This window comes from Cryptomeria japonica, chromosome 4, assembly GCF_030272615.1.
Source record: "Cryptomeria japonica chromosome 4, Sugi_1.0, whole genome shotgun sequence".
NCBI classification, from domain to species: Eukaryota; Viridiplantae; Streptophyta; class Pinopsida; order Cupressales; family Cupressaceae; genus Cryptomeria; species Cryptomeria japonica.
In genome coordinates, this window is record NC_081408.1 from 373,177,581 (window position 1) to 373,194,704 (window position 17,124).

At 37.8% G+C, this 17,124-nt stretch overlaps 1 protein-coding gene across 2 annotated transcripts in view; it reads left to right on the forward strand.

Annotated features, from left to right (window-relative positions):
* The first annotated feature begins 7,803 nt into the window (after positions 1–7,803).
* The window catches only part of LOC131047416 (carboxyl-terminal-processing peptidase 3, chloroplastic), a 190,084-nt gene continuing 180,763 nt past the window's right edge, over positions 7,804–17,124 (forward strand). The window contains exon 1 of one of the 2 annotated variants that reach the window (XM_057981314.2): positions 7,804–8,282. In XM_057981314.2, the coding sequence (XP_057837297.2) occupies positions 7,971–8,282 (312 nt within the window). In that variant the 5' untranslated portion in view covers positions 7,804–7,970. The remainder of the gene's footprint in view (positions 8,283–17,124) is intronic. The other variant, XM_057981306.2, reaches the window with a different exon arrangement.

A 17,124-nucleotide genomic window follows, 5' to 3' on the forward strand; every position in this document is an offset into this window, starting at 1 on the left:
CTCTCTTCTCTTTCTTGTTTAAAACCTTCTTCTTTTTGTCTTTCAATTATTCTATTTGTTGTCCCTAGTGTTGTCTACTTGAGGACAATGCAAAGCATTGAGATCTCTTTTTGGTCTCTCTCATGTTGACTCAAAAGAAACATGTGCCCTTCTACCATTGTGGTTCTACTTTCTTTAGGGGATGAGGACAATTCAATACAAATATATACATGATATACATTATTTATAAGATCATATTGACCCCAGAGTTAAGTAGAACTCTTATGTCTTTCATGTTTTGTGATCATTATCCTTTGACTTGTCCTTTCTTGGGGGCATATCATTGTGATAATGTGCTTATATTTTGGATGAATGTATACTACCTTAAAGAAATTTCTCCCATTGTGGCATACACAATCACTTTAACATGGGGGCATACACTTCGCTCAATATTTCTCTCTCTTGATACTCAAGTTACTTTGCGAACTTAGTCTTTTGCTTTGTAATTTTCGTATTTTTCTTTTCGAGACTCATAGTAAGTGAACCTTACTAGGCTTGTATTCATGGTTCTCTTTCTCTTTCTCTTATGAAATCCCTCTTATCTTGATCTTGAAGTTGTAAGATACCTAAAGTCCACTAGTGGCTTGGTGTGTTTTGCCTCCTTTGCATCTCGATAAAAGCTTTCCAATGCGAACCTTTGTACTTTACCAAGAGTATGGTTAGTCTCATACTCCTGCTAAAGTGCGGGCTAAATGTAGCATCCTAAATCGTACTCCCTTACAATTTTGTTCGTATTTGGGCCCTCACCTTGGTGTTCGTGCCTTGAGGCCTGATTCTGCTCATACTATGCAATTTTGCCACCATTTTCACCTCACACTTCATCCTGCCCTCAATTTTTGGTCTCTAATTAGGCAGGACTAGGGCATGGCACCATGGTCCTCAAGGGACTATAGAATCCATCGCCCTAGTCCTCCCAATTAGGACCCAATTTTGGCCCCCTCAACAGTCATGAGATTTGGGCAGGAACCCAACCCCATGTCAGCTCATGTCAAAAAAATTAGTTGTTTTTCGATGAGCTAGTATAAAAAGAGGTCCACCCCTCTCATTTTGGCATCCACACACATGAAATTGAATTCAACATAAAGCAATCAAGCATTCAAGTTTAAGTGAGTAAGCAATCAATCTTCTTTCAAGCATTGGAGCAAAGATAAGGTCAAGATTCAAACATTGGAGTTGACATTCATGTTCTATGTTATTGAAGATTTAATGAAACCCTAATTTCATGTGAAGACAAACAAAACTTCACAAGGAGGTATAACAATTGTGTTTTCAGTCATTATTCAACATCTCCCTCAAAAGGAGAGCATTTCCATTACTGTAATTCAATCGTATCTCATTTCTATTTCAAGGTTAATTCCTAAATGAGGTTTGATTAGGCAAACCCCTATTCCCAACCTGCATCCCTTCTCTAGTGTGTGCAGGAATAGGTACAGAGCTGCAATCTTCAAAATTGGCTTTATTGAAAGTGACGAATCAATCCCTCATTGGAGTGAGTGCGAAAAGTGTGGAGGACTAGAGCGACCGCCGCTACGGTCCTGGCAAATCAGAAGCTCTTTCTAGGAACAAGTTCAAATCCTCTTACAATCCTCAGATCCAGGTTCATGGTTCGATCTGACAACCGTAACTTATTTATGCATTTTTACATCAATTTCAACACATTTGCCCTAATTTCAGCATCTTTAACAAATCAATTCAACTCAATGGAAAGAGGAGGCTCATCCTAGATCCCTGAAATTAGATAAAAATCTAGGTCTATTAGGTTTAGATCTATCTAATTCCTATCTTTCCCTAATGTGGTGGTCCCTAAGAAAAAATAGCAATTTTCATACATCTAATGGTGGAAACCCTAATTTTTCACTATTACAATTTCTATGGATGTGGTCCCTTCAGTGATCGATAAGTGCTTAAAGTTTCCTCATGAGGGTTCGGTGCATATCATCTAGGACACTGGATATCGACCCTTGGTAGCCTGTGGGGATTTTTTGTTATACCATTTATGGCCTGATCTAGTGGGGGCCATGCTTCCCTATGGCAACTTGATGTATCAGGTATATTATCAATATAAGACAAGGGAGTTGGCCCCTAAGTCATTTTAGCCTATCTATTCATTGCCACTTCCTGCATCAACCTCTACTATGTCTATTCCTGTGTTAGAGCAGGTAGTGCCTTATGCCCCTTCATCATCAGGGTTTGAAGTTAATCCCATTCCTTTGAATAGACCTTCTTGTCCGCCTAGGACTACGTAACCTCCAATGATGTCTTCTATTCCCATGACTACACCTAGTGCAGACAAGGGAAAGGCACCCGCATTGCCAAATTTTGTGGTCCACCCTCCCTTCGAGGTCTCGATCTTGGCCGATATCCCTCATCCTTCTTGATATGAAAATCGGAAGCGTTCCTCTCATGCTCGTTTGTCACCACTTGCTTCTACTTCACAACCTATGCAGGCACCCTCTATTCCTCCAACTACTCCTTGAGCAAAGCGAGGTAGGGGGCCCATTGCTATGAATGTAGTGCCTATCTCGAGTAGACCTCCTGCTCCATCGGTTGGGCCAACTCTTGTCCCTGGCAAGGTTTTAGAGGCCTCTCCTATGGAGGATGATGCTCTTGACTCTTCCCAAGCTTCATCTCTTGGTCCTCATCTTCATCATAATTAGCATGTTTGTGAGCGTAAGCATTATCGTTGGGCGATGGCTTAGGCACATGCTGTTGCTTTGTAGTTTGATGGTGCACCTTCGATACCCATTCTTGTTGCATTTGTTGTTGTCTCTTTAGATGCTCTTATCTCTACATCATCTTCAGTATTGCTTCCGGTTGTTTTGGGGCCTATCAATGAACCTCCCCTTAAAAGGGTGCAAGTCTTCACTGCTCCTTCCTTTGAACCACTCCTCATCACCTCACTGCCGGATGTACGTCCTCTATCTCAACCATTAGATATGTTGCACATGTAGGTGGTATCTAGTACCACTTTGTCTGATTCTCCTATCTCGTTGTCGCCTCTTCATCAAATTTTTCCTAGGGTCCTCCAACCTACCACAGTTGATAGGCACCCTATGTCTCTTATCCGACCTAAACACAAGTTTGAGTAGGGCCCCATTTCAGAGTTTCATCGACGAAAATCAACTCAGATATGCTCCTTACCTATCTCTTTGTCTACTCCAGTCCCTACTTTTGTGCTTGTTTTTGTTTATGTTGTTGAGAAGGCCCCATCGTCTCCCTTGTTTGTCATTGCCCCTCTTGCCGAGGTTGGTAGTCCAGCTCTTGTATCACCTCCTCGGATTGAGTCGCTTACTTCCTCTACAGAGGCATGCTTGTTCGACTCTTTGGAGGATATCTTGACATTGTCTACGATCTTTACGCGGTCGTTGACTCTTGCTTCTTTCGAGCTTGTGGACGTAGATGTTAATGTTGCCTCGTCCCTAGCTCTCATTGCTGGTGAGGCGCCTGGGGCTACCCTTGTGATTGTTATGCTTCGATCTCAACCTCCCTCCCCATATGATCAAGATTGGGAGGATATTGACTTGATTGTTTAAGGGTTGTAGGACAACCCCTTCTTTATCTCGTAGCATAGCGTGTGTGTATGATTGTGTTCCCTCGTGCTTGCTTTACATGTTTGTTCCCTCCCGGAAGACCCAAGCTACTTTGTAGGTGCTAAGAAATGGGAGGTTGATTGTCTTTATCTGTTGTGCTCTCCTGGAGGACCCGAGTTACTCCGTCGGTGCTTGGATATAGGGGATTTTCTTTCATACACCTTCTTCTATTTGTTATTTATTTCTTCTCTTTGTTGTATCTTGCTTTTCAATATTCAAGGACGATGCAAAGTGTTGGGGGCATTTAGGCCTTCTTCATGTTGACCCGACTTTTTTATTTTATCTTTGTCTTCATGTGCTCTTCTTCAGATTCAAAAACTTTGGCATTGCGATGAAACCCCCGTTTGTAGCTATATTACTTATCTACCTGCTATGGGTTCTAATTCCAAATAATCAGATCCCTCTATGCTCTTGCATTTCCGTTGATGTTTTGGGTCTCATGTGTCATCCATCAAAGAAGACATTCCACAAAAAGATCTCGCTATGTTGACATGTCACAACATTTCTTCTCCTTAGAATGACATGCCTTTCATGCGTACCATTCTAGGGGGCTACATATCTACACAATCTGCATTTGGCATTTGTACCTGCTTATCTTAGCATTTTTGTTTGCCTTGGTGGGGGCCAAACCACTTGGTCTATTTTATTTATCTAGTTTGCCTTGGTGGGGGCCAAACCACTTGGTCTATTTTATTTATCTAGTTTGCCTTGGTGGGGGCCAAACCACTTAATATATTTATCTTATCGCCTTTTGTGGGGGCCAATCCACTGCTTATCAAATCAATCTGTGATCGTCCAATCACGTGGCTATCTAGCATTTTGCTATCCATGTCAGTGAAATCTTGCCCTATCGTATGGCTATCTAGCATAACACAACTTGCTATCCATACTAGCGAAATCTTGCAAATTGTCGCCTTATCATATGGCTATCTAGCATAACATGTTTTGCTACCCATATTGACACCATCCCTTTAAATGTCAGCAACTGCTATCCTGTATCTTTGACAATAGGGGTTTTCCTCCATTAAGTGGGGTTTGTTTCTATTACGACATCTTATCTATTATGTGTATGATTGCTTTTTTGTCTAATGCGTTGGATTGCAGCTGACATGTTTGTCATGAAACAACTTAGCAAAATCTAACTCAATCTCAAGTTTACCTCGTTGGGGGCAACTTTGTTTGATAGCCAATTTTGCTTCCCCTTTGCAAATCTCAGTAACATCTCTCTCTACTTTAGCTTTGCATTTCTTGACAAAGACATGCTCACTAAAGTGGGGGCAAAATGTAATGTCGTAAATTGCACCCCATGTAATTTCACATCACATAAGCACCTTCACTTTAGATAGATTGAAGTCATTCATCACTTATTTGTCCTTTTGCCCACATGGATTGCCTTGTCAGCTTGGAACTTGGATTTTATCGAACATGTTGACCAATTGACTGATGGACTCTAGCCCACCGCAGAGACATTCATGCACCGCACTAGTGTCTCGCGAATATGTCAGTCCGCAGGTGGCCATTTGAGCATTAAGCCTACACCTGGAAGAGTTCGTAACGCCTTTGTCCACGACCACCGACATCGGTATTCCTTCTAGCAGCTATATCTCATGCATTTTGAGATTTTGTTGGGACTTCTTGATCATTTTGAGACTTCTTGAGCGCTTGGCATCCAATCCTCCATCTTTCATAGGTTTTTCTAGCATTCGAAGACCACCATTATCACATCTTCTTGGAGAGTCTGTGGTGTTGTTCTCTCGAGTGTTGGAGGGGAGTTCTCTCTCCTTGTTTATTCACATGTCCATAATTTATATCTAGCTTATCTATTATCTTGCTTGTTTGCATTTATCTTTAACATATATTTCTCAATCATTGCTATCATCTGGCTTGTTCGTGGAGGTGGAAACACTGAAACGAGGGTCTAACTGAGGCAAAACTCTAAACACAAACCCCAACATTTTCCTTTGTTTCTTGTTTGTAGGATTTTGATTGAGGAAAGAAGTTCATTTAGCGGGAGGCTTCAATCGTGGACCACTTGTGAGTTTCCAACCACCTTTTCCTATCCCATTCTAGTTTCTCACATTTTGTGCTATTTACTTTTCTTATTACCATATCATTTGCTTAGTCATACAGTCGTGTTTGTGTCTTCAATAGGATCTTTGTACCATGTCCATAGAGGATGGTAGTGCGTCACGCTGGTGTCCCAGTTCTGCATGTTCGTCCCAAAGACAAAGACTTAGCAGAGTTGTTTGGAAGTCTTGTCTGTAGCTTGTTAATTTAGTTTTGTACTTTGCATCCCCTGGCTCACCTTTAGTGCTAGTTTAAGTGGGGTAGAGCGAAGGTAGGTTTGTTCCTCGAGGATCATCACCTTGAGGGTAGCAAATCCCATCCTCTACAATTCCCCCCTCCTCCCTAAAATTTACCCTTAGCTATAATAACAACACTACCTTAGTTATCTAATATTTTCTACCAATTTTGCAATGAATTCCATCCAAAAAAACTATCTATTGGAGTAAAATGAAATCATATTTCTTACTCATTAGAAGATGTTTAGCATGAATTATTTGTTAGGGGCATAATGCCCTGAACATTCCAAAAAATATCCTTAATCTCTCTAAATGGATGACCTCTTGTCCTTCTCTGTGTAACTAAGAGTATCTCCTTTATGAAGATTTGAGCTCTAGCTCTAATTTATTTTTAGGTTTCTTCTCTTAGCTTTTTCGACATCTAGTTTTCTACCCTTTTATTTTTCTCACATAGGAGAGAATTCATTAATATAGATTATAAAAATTTTCATGCACTTTTAGTTCCTTAACTCCTACATCCTATGCCATATATATTGTCCTAGGAGCATTGCATTCTCAAATAGCTAAATTCTCCCTACTCCTTACCTCCTTTGTAGACACATTTGCCTCTTTAGACTTGGATCCAACCTCCTACTATTGTTCCTTAAAAAAATTCTAGATAGGAGGCAATTGGTCTTCTAAGAAAGATCAATCATGATGCCTTGGTTTGAAGATTTTTTATTTGGATTTGGAGAAAGGTTTTTTCTCTCAACATACCAATGATTTAGCTAATCCTCTTCAAAACATATCCTCAATGCAATGAATAGCTATATGTATTATCCTACGATAACCATTGCACCTTAAAGGTACATTCTCATAATCTAATTCATACACAAAGAAGGCTTTAGCCATTTTTATGCACATAGAGTTTAGTAGCAAAAGTTTTGTATCTCATTGAATTTAGATTCTCAAATATACTATTTCCATTTTCTCCATGGTCATTGTATCCATTTCCATTAACTTTCCTTTTAGAGTTGCTAACTTGAACAAACCCTACTCTAATAATGAAGTGGGAATCCATAGGGCCTTACACAAATTGATTTAGTTTGAGGAAGTGGTTCAAGAGCACTAGAGAAGCACAATTTCTATTCTTCTACTTTAATCTCTAAATTATTATAATCCCGACATAGGTCCCACATAGGTTGTTTCAACACTACATAAGATCCTATGACTACAACAAAAGAGTGAAGAAGTCTTTGGGTAACACAACAAATTTAGCATTATTGCTACAGTTCCATTTCAATCAATCTAAGACTTTTTGGACAATCATTTATCTTAGCACATACCAATAACCATTTGCTTAACAAAAGGGCTCACAATCATTTGAATAACTAGCAAATCCAACATAACTTCTGAGGATATTGTTGCAACCGAACTTGTCTCAAGAGGGGTGCTATATTGACTCTTTAAGTCGCTACTTTTAGGATCTTCATATTGCTGCTCCTAGCCTTTCTTAATGGTTCCTCTAATTCTTTTAATAATACACCTTCAAGATCATTCAAAATTAGATCAATCGACTGATACTCTTTGTCCTTGTTCCTTTTCTACCACTACAATTGCAAATACAATATCCTCCCTAACTTCTCTCACCATAATGTTGCCATTCAAATCGATTTTTCCTCACATATTTCACCTTGTCAATATTGAACAATTAAAATAAATTATAAAATAAAAACTTTTGATATTTAACCAATACAAATAGGATATTGATTCTGCAGCTTCCCCATCAAAGTAAAATATCGTTGCCAGCCTAAAAATTGAAAACAAAATTAAAAAATAAATTGTATTTTCTATTAAATAACGGCCATAGGCGACTGGCAAAGGGCCAAACTTCCACTTTGACTTGACACTGGGTCCATGCAACGATTATCATCGTCTCCACATGCTGCCGTTACTTCCACAAGTTTTTCCACAAATGCACCTGGTTGAAATAGGCTAAAAAGCAAAATATAAAAAGATGGAAAGCATTTGAGAAAAGGAGGAATCACTCCCCGCTGTAATGAAGACAGTTTCCAGCAAAGTTGGTTTGCTGAGCAACTGCTCGAGCTCCATGCAACCCTTTTCGCTTATTAATACCAGAAACAAAAGAATTCCCCTTATTAATGTCAGAAAGCAAATAATTCCAAGGGTGTGCCACTGCCACTGCCACCTCGAGAGGGAGGGGAAAATGAAGGAAATGGTTGAGAAGATGACAAGAGGCATTCGCACGGGGATTTGCGCTGTGGCAGGTGCAGCAGTGATGCTAAAATTTTCTGCCTTGGCAGTGGCAGAACCTTTGACTGTTGCGTTTCCTGCCTCTAACGCTCGCGAGGTATATTTCTCTCTCTTTTTTTCAACAACCACATTAACATTTTTAATGTAACAGTTTTTAATTCACACAAACGAAACTTTTCCTCAAATTATATTGGCAATTGGAGGATAATTTGTAAAATTTGCTCTTTTGATTTACTTACTCGGAGGTTAGATTTCTCTATTTTTTTGTGTGTGGGTGTTATGGGAATTTAAAATTGAGATAAATTCTTTTATTCTGTAAATTTCTTTCATAATTTTAAAACTTTATGTTAGTTTTGGTGATGGAGGGGTATCCCTGTTTCAGTGAATATCTTGTGCTTGAGTGGAGGAGGCACATGCTTGAATTCTTAGGCATATAGTGCGTGTGCTCCCTTTACGCTCCAGTAGGGCCCGAGCTTCCATTGGTACAAAGAATTCACCCAAATTTGCACTTGCAACATCAGTTGTTGGGGCTTAATCATTAAAACGCCAATGCCACAAAATATATACTAATATTGTGTATTTTTGTAACAGCAGTATGAGGAGAATTCACCCAGAAGTTGCACCTTGTCTCGTCAGTTGGCATGGGTCCATTAGTAAAGCCCCAGTGTCCTCTAAAAAAATAAATAAAACTGTGTGCCGTTGAAACAGACATGAAGTGTTGGTAATGAATGATGTTTTTCTATCTTGGTGGAGTGCAGGTTGATATGTAAAATATATCCTTATATCCTTTGAAATGATCTAAGTACGCCCAGGAGATCTAATGGTCTATTTAACCATAAATGTTACAAGAGTCTCAACCACTCTAAGAACTGACGATTAACAAGCTGAGTTAAATTGTTGGTTACTTCTTGTGTGTAGTGAAATCAGTGATAGTTTCCGGTATATTATAGTTAATAGTTTAATGGCTTATGTTACTGCTTACTGATGTAGTGGGCTTTAGATTGTTAGGTATTATTGTCTGTGTTCTCTTGGAAGTTAACTTGTACAACATTTACGTGTGTTAGTGAACTTAGGTCGATTTGTAAACTTCATATTTATATTTGTGAAGATAACTGTGGTGTGAGGTAACATTATGTGGTGAAGCATAGTTGCAGCATCTTGTTGCCTACTGGTAAGTCTAGTACCACCAGGGAATGTAGAAAGTTTAACATATAACCTCAAAGGGTCAGGTCTCAGTCTTTGAACACTTTAGTACACTAGAAAATGTATCATAAAGACCCCATTCCCAATACAAGTGCTTACCGACATATCTGCAAAGTTAACATTATATATCTTCCTACAAAATATTAATCCAATACAAATTACAGAGAAAATATTCATGCAAAATTCAAAGGAAATAACTGTATCACATTAAGAAATCAGAATTGCATTACATAGTGAAAAAAAATACAGTGAAATTTGTGGTAGCCTTACACCAACCTATGCATCATATTAATACTACTTATACTCAAGCTAACTACTATTTTCCAATCCTCAAAGGATGACTTACAAAGATATGCATCCAAAGCCTTTATTTCAATAGAGATTAAAAGAAAAGAGCTAGGATGAAGGGGTCCTAACATCCCTTCTTCCTTGAAAAGCTTTGTCCTCAAAGTGGTAGGGAAGGATGTAATGTCCCCAACTCAAGTCATGAGGCTTAACTATGCATGGACTGTCCCTGTCCTTTTCTTGGATTACGCAAGAGGAAGAGGACTTAGAGCATCATTGGGTAAGTGTTAGTGTCTTTGGCTTGTTCTTTATTCTATTCTTAAGTTGTGGGTACATCTTTTTATGCAACTTAAGTGATTCTTAGCCAAAAGATTTAATACTTTCCCTTTTGAGATTAATGACTTAAGAGGCATGTACTTGAGCGATTTTTATTAAACATGTGCCAAAAAGGTCAAGGGGGTGCTGGAAAATAAGGAGCCTATTGGCTCATTTTTGAGGGTTTTATTTGGAGCATTGGATTGGGCTTGCAATGAATCTATGGTTGAGATTAAAATATTCTTCAGGGAGTTATTATATGTCGTGCCCCTGATTATGAATTCAATAAAAGAAAATATAATAAGTAAATATTCATTATCATAACAATGCAATTGAAAAAAATATAATAATAACTAAATTCAGAAAATATATTCAATAGAAATTATATATATAGAAATTTGCATTCATCCTGATCGGTAATCTGTAAAATAAATAAAATTAATTATTAAAGCAAATACTAGTGGACTGCAGGTGTCAGAGATTGTCCCCTCAGCAGTAGACAATGATAATCAGCCTTTAGTGTTTATTGGCAACAATTATGATGATAATGTCATCCGTTGATATATTTGATTGATAATAATAATTATTGATTAATAATAATATTTACTTGTACACTTATTTTAAAGTATTCAGGAAAGAAGTATAGAATATGCAGCAGTGTGTTAAAAGTAGCTATTTGTTAAGAACATTAATTAGAGAAGCATCGAATTAGTAAGTGAAAGGACGTGGTCTATATGCTGACCAATGTGCATTTCCAAAAGGTGCGATTAGGAAGATTATATGATTTGACTTAGATACTCTTCAAATGGTGCAATTCCTAAAGGAAAATAAGAATATTGTCTTCCTTTAAAAAGGTGCGATTTCCATTAGAAGTTATATTAAGATGCAATTATTATTGTGACTAAGAACAACAATCAACAAAGAGAAAGATAAGTCTCTTCAATCTGAAAGGGCATGTATCTTAGAAGTAAGGATATAAATAAAGATTAGAAATGGATATTGAGGGCATCGAATTGTTGAAGATTTATAACTGCGATAGAGATCTAAGATAATATCTAACTCCTCTCCACCGTGGAGTCTCTTCACTTTCCTGTCAGTGACCCTTCCTCTCCACCATGGAGTCTCTTCACTTCTCTGCCGGTGACTCTTCATGTCTATGTGGCTGACAGTGTAGTTGTGGCTGTCAGTGACTCTTCATGTCCATATGGCTGTCGGTGAAGATGTTACTGTTGGTGTCTTTTCTTCTTTCTTTGTGGTGTCTCTTCACTTGCAATTCCGATTCTTTATATTCATTGCTCTTCTTCTTCGGCAGATGGATAGGTATATATTGCTGGCTTCTCTCGTTTGTTGGTAGCAAGTTGAGAATATTGTGTATGTAGTCTGTCAGATCAGATATATTATATGTTTTCTGTGTTCTGAATTTTCAGATTTCAGACTTATGAAGGTTTATAGAATGTATAAGAGATGTATCATTTGACTTCATTGTCAAGATTGATTTGTGGAGAATCAAACTTATCTTATTGAGATTGATAGTAATCTGAAACTATCAACAGTTGTATTCATTTTCAGAGATATAATAAAGTTCATTTTTGAGTGGGCTGGGTTTTTCACCCTCAAGTGGAGGGTTTTCCCAAGATAAATTCTGTGTATTTTGTTTCAGATTTCTGTGTTGCTAAAACATTAACATGGTATCAGAGCAAGGTTCCTTCTATAGAGCCTAACCGCTTGAAGGTAGATCCCGTGCTTTAGAGGGAGTCAAACATATCGTTAGAAGTAACCTTGGACGAAGAGGTCAGAAGATTGATTTCAGCTTCTTAGGGAGCTTGTCATTTTAGTTTCAAAGAGAGCCTGACATTTCAGCTTCAGAGGGAGCCACGTCATCATGAAAATTTGGTTAATGCATTTTTCTCTGTGATGGAGAAATTTGAGGTGAAAGCCCTTGCTAATGATTTCTTCTCTGTGAGGGAGAAGTTTGAGGTGAAATCCCTTGTTAATGAGTTCTTCTCTGCGAGAGAAGTTCGAGGTGAAATCCCTTGTTCCACCCTCTGGGAGTAGCTATGATGGATCCACCCTTTGGGAGTAGCCATGGTGGAAGTCATGTGTGTGACTTCATGAATTTATTTTTTGTTTTTTTGTTTCACCCTCTAGGAGTAGCTATGGTGAATATTGTTATGCTGAGATAACATTTTTTATTTGAGAAAATCTGTGATGAGATTTTTTTGTTGACATTCTTTTGGTTGCAGCTATGTGTACTTGTACTTGTCATGTGATACATTTTGAAGATCTCTCTCTTGCTAAGAGGGAGTGTTGAAGATTTATAGCTGCGATAGAGATCTAAGTTAATATCTAACTCCTCTCCACCGTGGAGTCTCTTCACTTTCCTGTCGGTGACTCTTCCTCTCCACCATGGAGTCTCTTCACTTCTCTGCCGGTGACTCTTCATGTCTGTGTGGCTGACGGTGTAGTTGTGGCTGTCGGTGACTCTTCATGTCCATATGGCTGTCGGTGAAGATGTAACTGTTGGTGTCTTTTCTTCTTCCTTCGTGGTGTCTCTTCACTTGCAATTCCGATTCTTTATATTCATTGCTCTTCTTCTTCGGCAAATGGATAGATATATATTGCTGGCTTCTCTCGTTTGTCGGTAGCAAGTTGAGAATATTGTGTATGTAGTTTGTCAGATCAGATATACTATATGTTTTTTGTGTTCTGAATTTTCAGATTTCAGACTTATGAAGGTTAATAGAATGTATAAGAGATGTATCATTTGACTTCATTGTCAAGATTGATTTGTGGAGAATCAAACTTATCTTATTGAGATTGATAGTAATCTGAAACTATCAACAGTTGTATTCATTTTCAGAGATACAATAAAGTTCATTTTTTAGTGGTCTGGGTTTTTCACGCTCAAGTGGAGGGTTTTCCCAGGATAAATTCTGTGTATTTTGTTTCAGATTTTGTGTTGCTAAAACATTAACACGAATGATAGGGAAAAAAAGATATCGGTTATGCTAGCAAATGCTGGGCTATCAAATTGGTAATACAAATTCACAGTGGTACATGGAAAAGAACTTTATGTAATTTGTAATATGAATATTCCTTTCTTGACAATTAATTAAGGTAACATGGTAAGGAAGAACATGAGTTACAATAAATGTATGACTGGGTATTACAATAACAGTAGTAAATAATATAATAATATGAATGATTAATTATTAACAATGACAACATAAATTAATATAATTTTAAGGAATTCATATCCAAATTTAATAGCAGAAAGAATAATAATACGATATGGTAAAAATCAAGGAAAAAATAAATAAACAATATATATGTACACCATTCCTCTTGGTGCTATCATCAGTATTTAAGAAAATGGGGATGAGATGTTCCAAAGAGGGGCAGTCTAAATCCAAGCAATAGGTTAAGTCCCAAGAGAAGGTGGGGATCAACGACTCATAAGCCTTGAGGGTATAGACCCAAGATAGGTAAGGGCTTGGATCTGTAAACTTTGAGGGAACCTATTGTATTTGGTCTCTAAGCACTTTGGTAACATACATAGACTCTTCTCCCTTAAAAGTTAAAACTGAAGTAGTAGCAGGGTCTGATATCTATATTAAGAACTATGAGTAATGAAATTAATCGTCTAATGAGGCAAATAAATAAGCACTTGTTAATAACTAATTAATTGAAGAATATCAATGAGTGGCTTCATGATTAGTCTCTCAATCAATTTTAGTATATTGAAATAGATTAATTATGTTAATCAGGTAGGGGACGTTACATTATATAACATTTTAGGGTTCTTTGGAGCTCATTATGTCATTATACGTTTCTCTATTGCTGCTGCAATTTCTTGGCTTGAGGTTTGAAACCCTAGAGTAACCTTGGTTTCGGAGAGACATACAAGCTCTCCATAATTAGTAGGGTGTGTTTCAGTGGAAGGGCTTTGGTCTGTGATGCCCTAGCACATCATTTTTAGAGCTGCCTATTCTTATCAGTTTTTGGAGACTAGTTTGGAGGAGTGATTCAGAAGAATCAAAATCAGATTTGGACAACCTACAACAATATTCTTGCATGTTTTTGAGCATCATTAAAGCTAACATCAGCAAGGACAAGTGTGTCGTCTTGGTGAGACCTAGTGCTGATTTTTAGAGGGTTTTGGCAAGGGCGGTCTAGGGTTTGAAGGCATTTTCTGAGGTATTTGGGCATAACTTGTACACTTCAGGTTACATTCATCTAAGAAAAATAATTTTTGGGCAGTTTTAGTGTGTTTTCTATAACTTTTTGATATAAAAAATATTCAGAAATTTTTATAAATTCACAAAAAAGTCAGAAAAATATAGAGTATAGATTTGAGTTTGTTAAAGGTTTATCAATTTGCAAATAAAATTTTAGAATTTTCTATTTTATAGTTTTGGAGATATTGTTGTTTTTTCCTTTATCCCTATTTGGGGATATTATAGTGGTACCAGAGCTGCAAGTCTTGGCAGCCTCTTTGGGGTTAGTTGTATGCACAAAAATGGTGGTCATGATATTGAAAAAAAGAAGGGAGTAATGGATAGCAGTGAATAACCACCTACAACCGGTGAAGATGAGGCAAAACAAATGTTTGTAGAAATGCTAAAACAGTTACAATACACTAATCATTTTTTGAGTTCGTTGGCTCAAAACACAACAAATGGAAGAGATATGGTGCATGTGGAGAGAGAGGAAAGTAGCAAAGCTGCAAAAAACAATGAACATTCTTCTAGCAAATCTTTGGGTTCATCACAATCTATATCTTTTATGCCTATTGTTGTAACGTTTTCACACATCGCCTCATTGCAAATGGGGACCCCAATTTTTTGCTCCTAGGTTAGTTCTTTTGCTTAGTTTTCTTAGCTTGGCAATGGTTTAGTGCCTTTAACCTCTTGCTTGTAAGGAGAGGCAATGCATTTGTTGTCAGGATGTGATCAAGTCGGCTAGTCTAGCAATAGATAGGTCTCCCTTTGTATTGATTTGGAGTCTTTGCAGCTCTATGTGCTCAAGTGATAGGTGAGAGTCAAGGTAGTCATTGGGTGATGCTTCACAATGCAACCTCTAGGTCAGGTCAAGGTGAGTCTTAGGTGTGATGAGTAGTCAAGTAAGTAAGATACCCTTAGGTCAAGATGAAAAGATAAGAATTGATCAAGCCTAAGTGGATGAAAGAAGGGGGAAGTATGAAAAGAATACAAGTTAGTTTTCCTTGGATTTCCGAGAGGAAATTCAAAGATGAAACCCTCATAGTGATAGAGTCAACCTCAGGAAAGGATGAAGTCCAAACGTAGTAGTGATTCCATGAGCGCTCAAATCCACGACTTGGACGCCTTTTGATTAATGTGAGCCAGTGATGATGAGATGCAACGTTTGTCTTTCAAATCCACACTTAGGATGAGGTGCTCAACCATTCAATGAATAAGGTAAAGTGCTTGGTGAAAGTGATTTGGTACTTAGAATAATTTTGGAGAAGCAATGCAACACCAAGTCAATCATGTAACAATACTAATTTTCACTTGGTGAAATCGATGAACTTGAGAGATGAAAATGAGTTTTGTCCACCACCTTATGAAATCTACCCCTAGGAAAAATCCACGCCCAGGTAGAATCCACGACTTGGTGACCTTGAGGTGATGGTGAACAAAGGTTGCACTTAATTGAATTTAGCCTTAGAATCCTCCCATTTTGCAAGCAAAGGTCATTGATTTTCAACTTGAGTAAGGAATGACGAAATCAACTAGAAGTGGAAGTCATTGGGTTTGTCCACGAGTCACCAAAATCCATGACCTTGCTAAATTTAGGACCTAGTGATGATGACTCCAACTAGTCTTTGAGTGCAAGAAATTCACAGCTAGGAGTCATTGAAGGTGTCGATTGAGTGAGTTGCATCATCCTCAAGTGTTGATGAACAATCTTAAACTAGGTGAAGTGAAATGAAGATCAAGTTGAGGTAGAGGTCACACTTGCAATGTTTGTCCTTAAGTTGCTCAAATCCATGACCTAAGAGGTGAGGTGATGACTTTTGTCCTTCAACTGTCAAAATCTGTGACTTGTGGAGGTCCAAGGCTTGAAGATCCTTGAAGGCAATAATGAATGAGAGTGCTGCTATCCTTAAACCTTAATGAACGATAATGAAGATGCCTTGGAGTGAATTGGATGAATGTAAAGACCTTAAGGTCTGTATGATCTAACACTGTGCTTTTTTGAACCAGTAATTGGAAATTTAGGAATATATTTGTTATTGAACTGATATAGAATTTTCTTTACAACAACAATTTAAGCTTTCAGATTACACATAATATAGAATTCGAACAGTAACACATAGCAGAGGATAACTCTTGAGGGTTTCGTCTTAAGACCATATAGAACTTGAACAACAACACACAATAGCAATGGTGATCTCTTGGGGGTTCCGTCCTGTTGGTGTTTGTTTTATCATCTACCAAACATTAGAATAAGATACCCAAAGGTATTCTATCCTCTCCTGAAAAATCACTACTGATTCCAAGGTCTGACTTAAGTGGAAAAAAGGTAACACAAAATTAGAACATGTTTAGGGGTTTTAACCAAGACTTAATAAAAAATAGATAAAACCCTAAATGTGCGAACAAGCGACTTTAGTGGTATAGCTACTCGGGTAGTGTTTGCTGAAAATCTCAAGGGGGACTTACGTTTACAAATGTCTTTGAAGGTGCTGGACTTAGATGGATTTAGCAATTTTAGGCTCTCTCTCTTTTTTTTTTTTAGATTTTTCGGGATTTAGACTTTCAAAAAAAGGGAAAAAGGGAATAGGGTTAAGAAGGCTGATCTAATCCTACGAACTCCGGAGACGGTATCAACTAGGTGCTCTCGGAAAACCACACTTTGCTTCGCTACACTGACAACTACACAAATTGGGTGCAATCTTCAATGGGTTGTGCTTATGATTGAAATATTGGCATGCACAGAGGATAGGCTCAAACTAACTTTGCACAGTGAAATGGAAATCATCCATTCACCAAAAGTATGAGAGATACACCGTCAATTAACACTTATCAAATCCTTCATTTAATTCTAATAACATGAAAGCAAATCTAAATTAATTTTAACTAAAGTGTTGAGGAAATTGAAACCATGCTAAT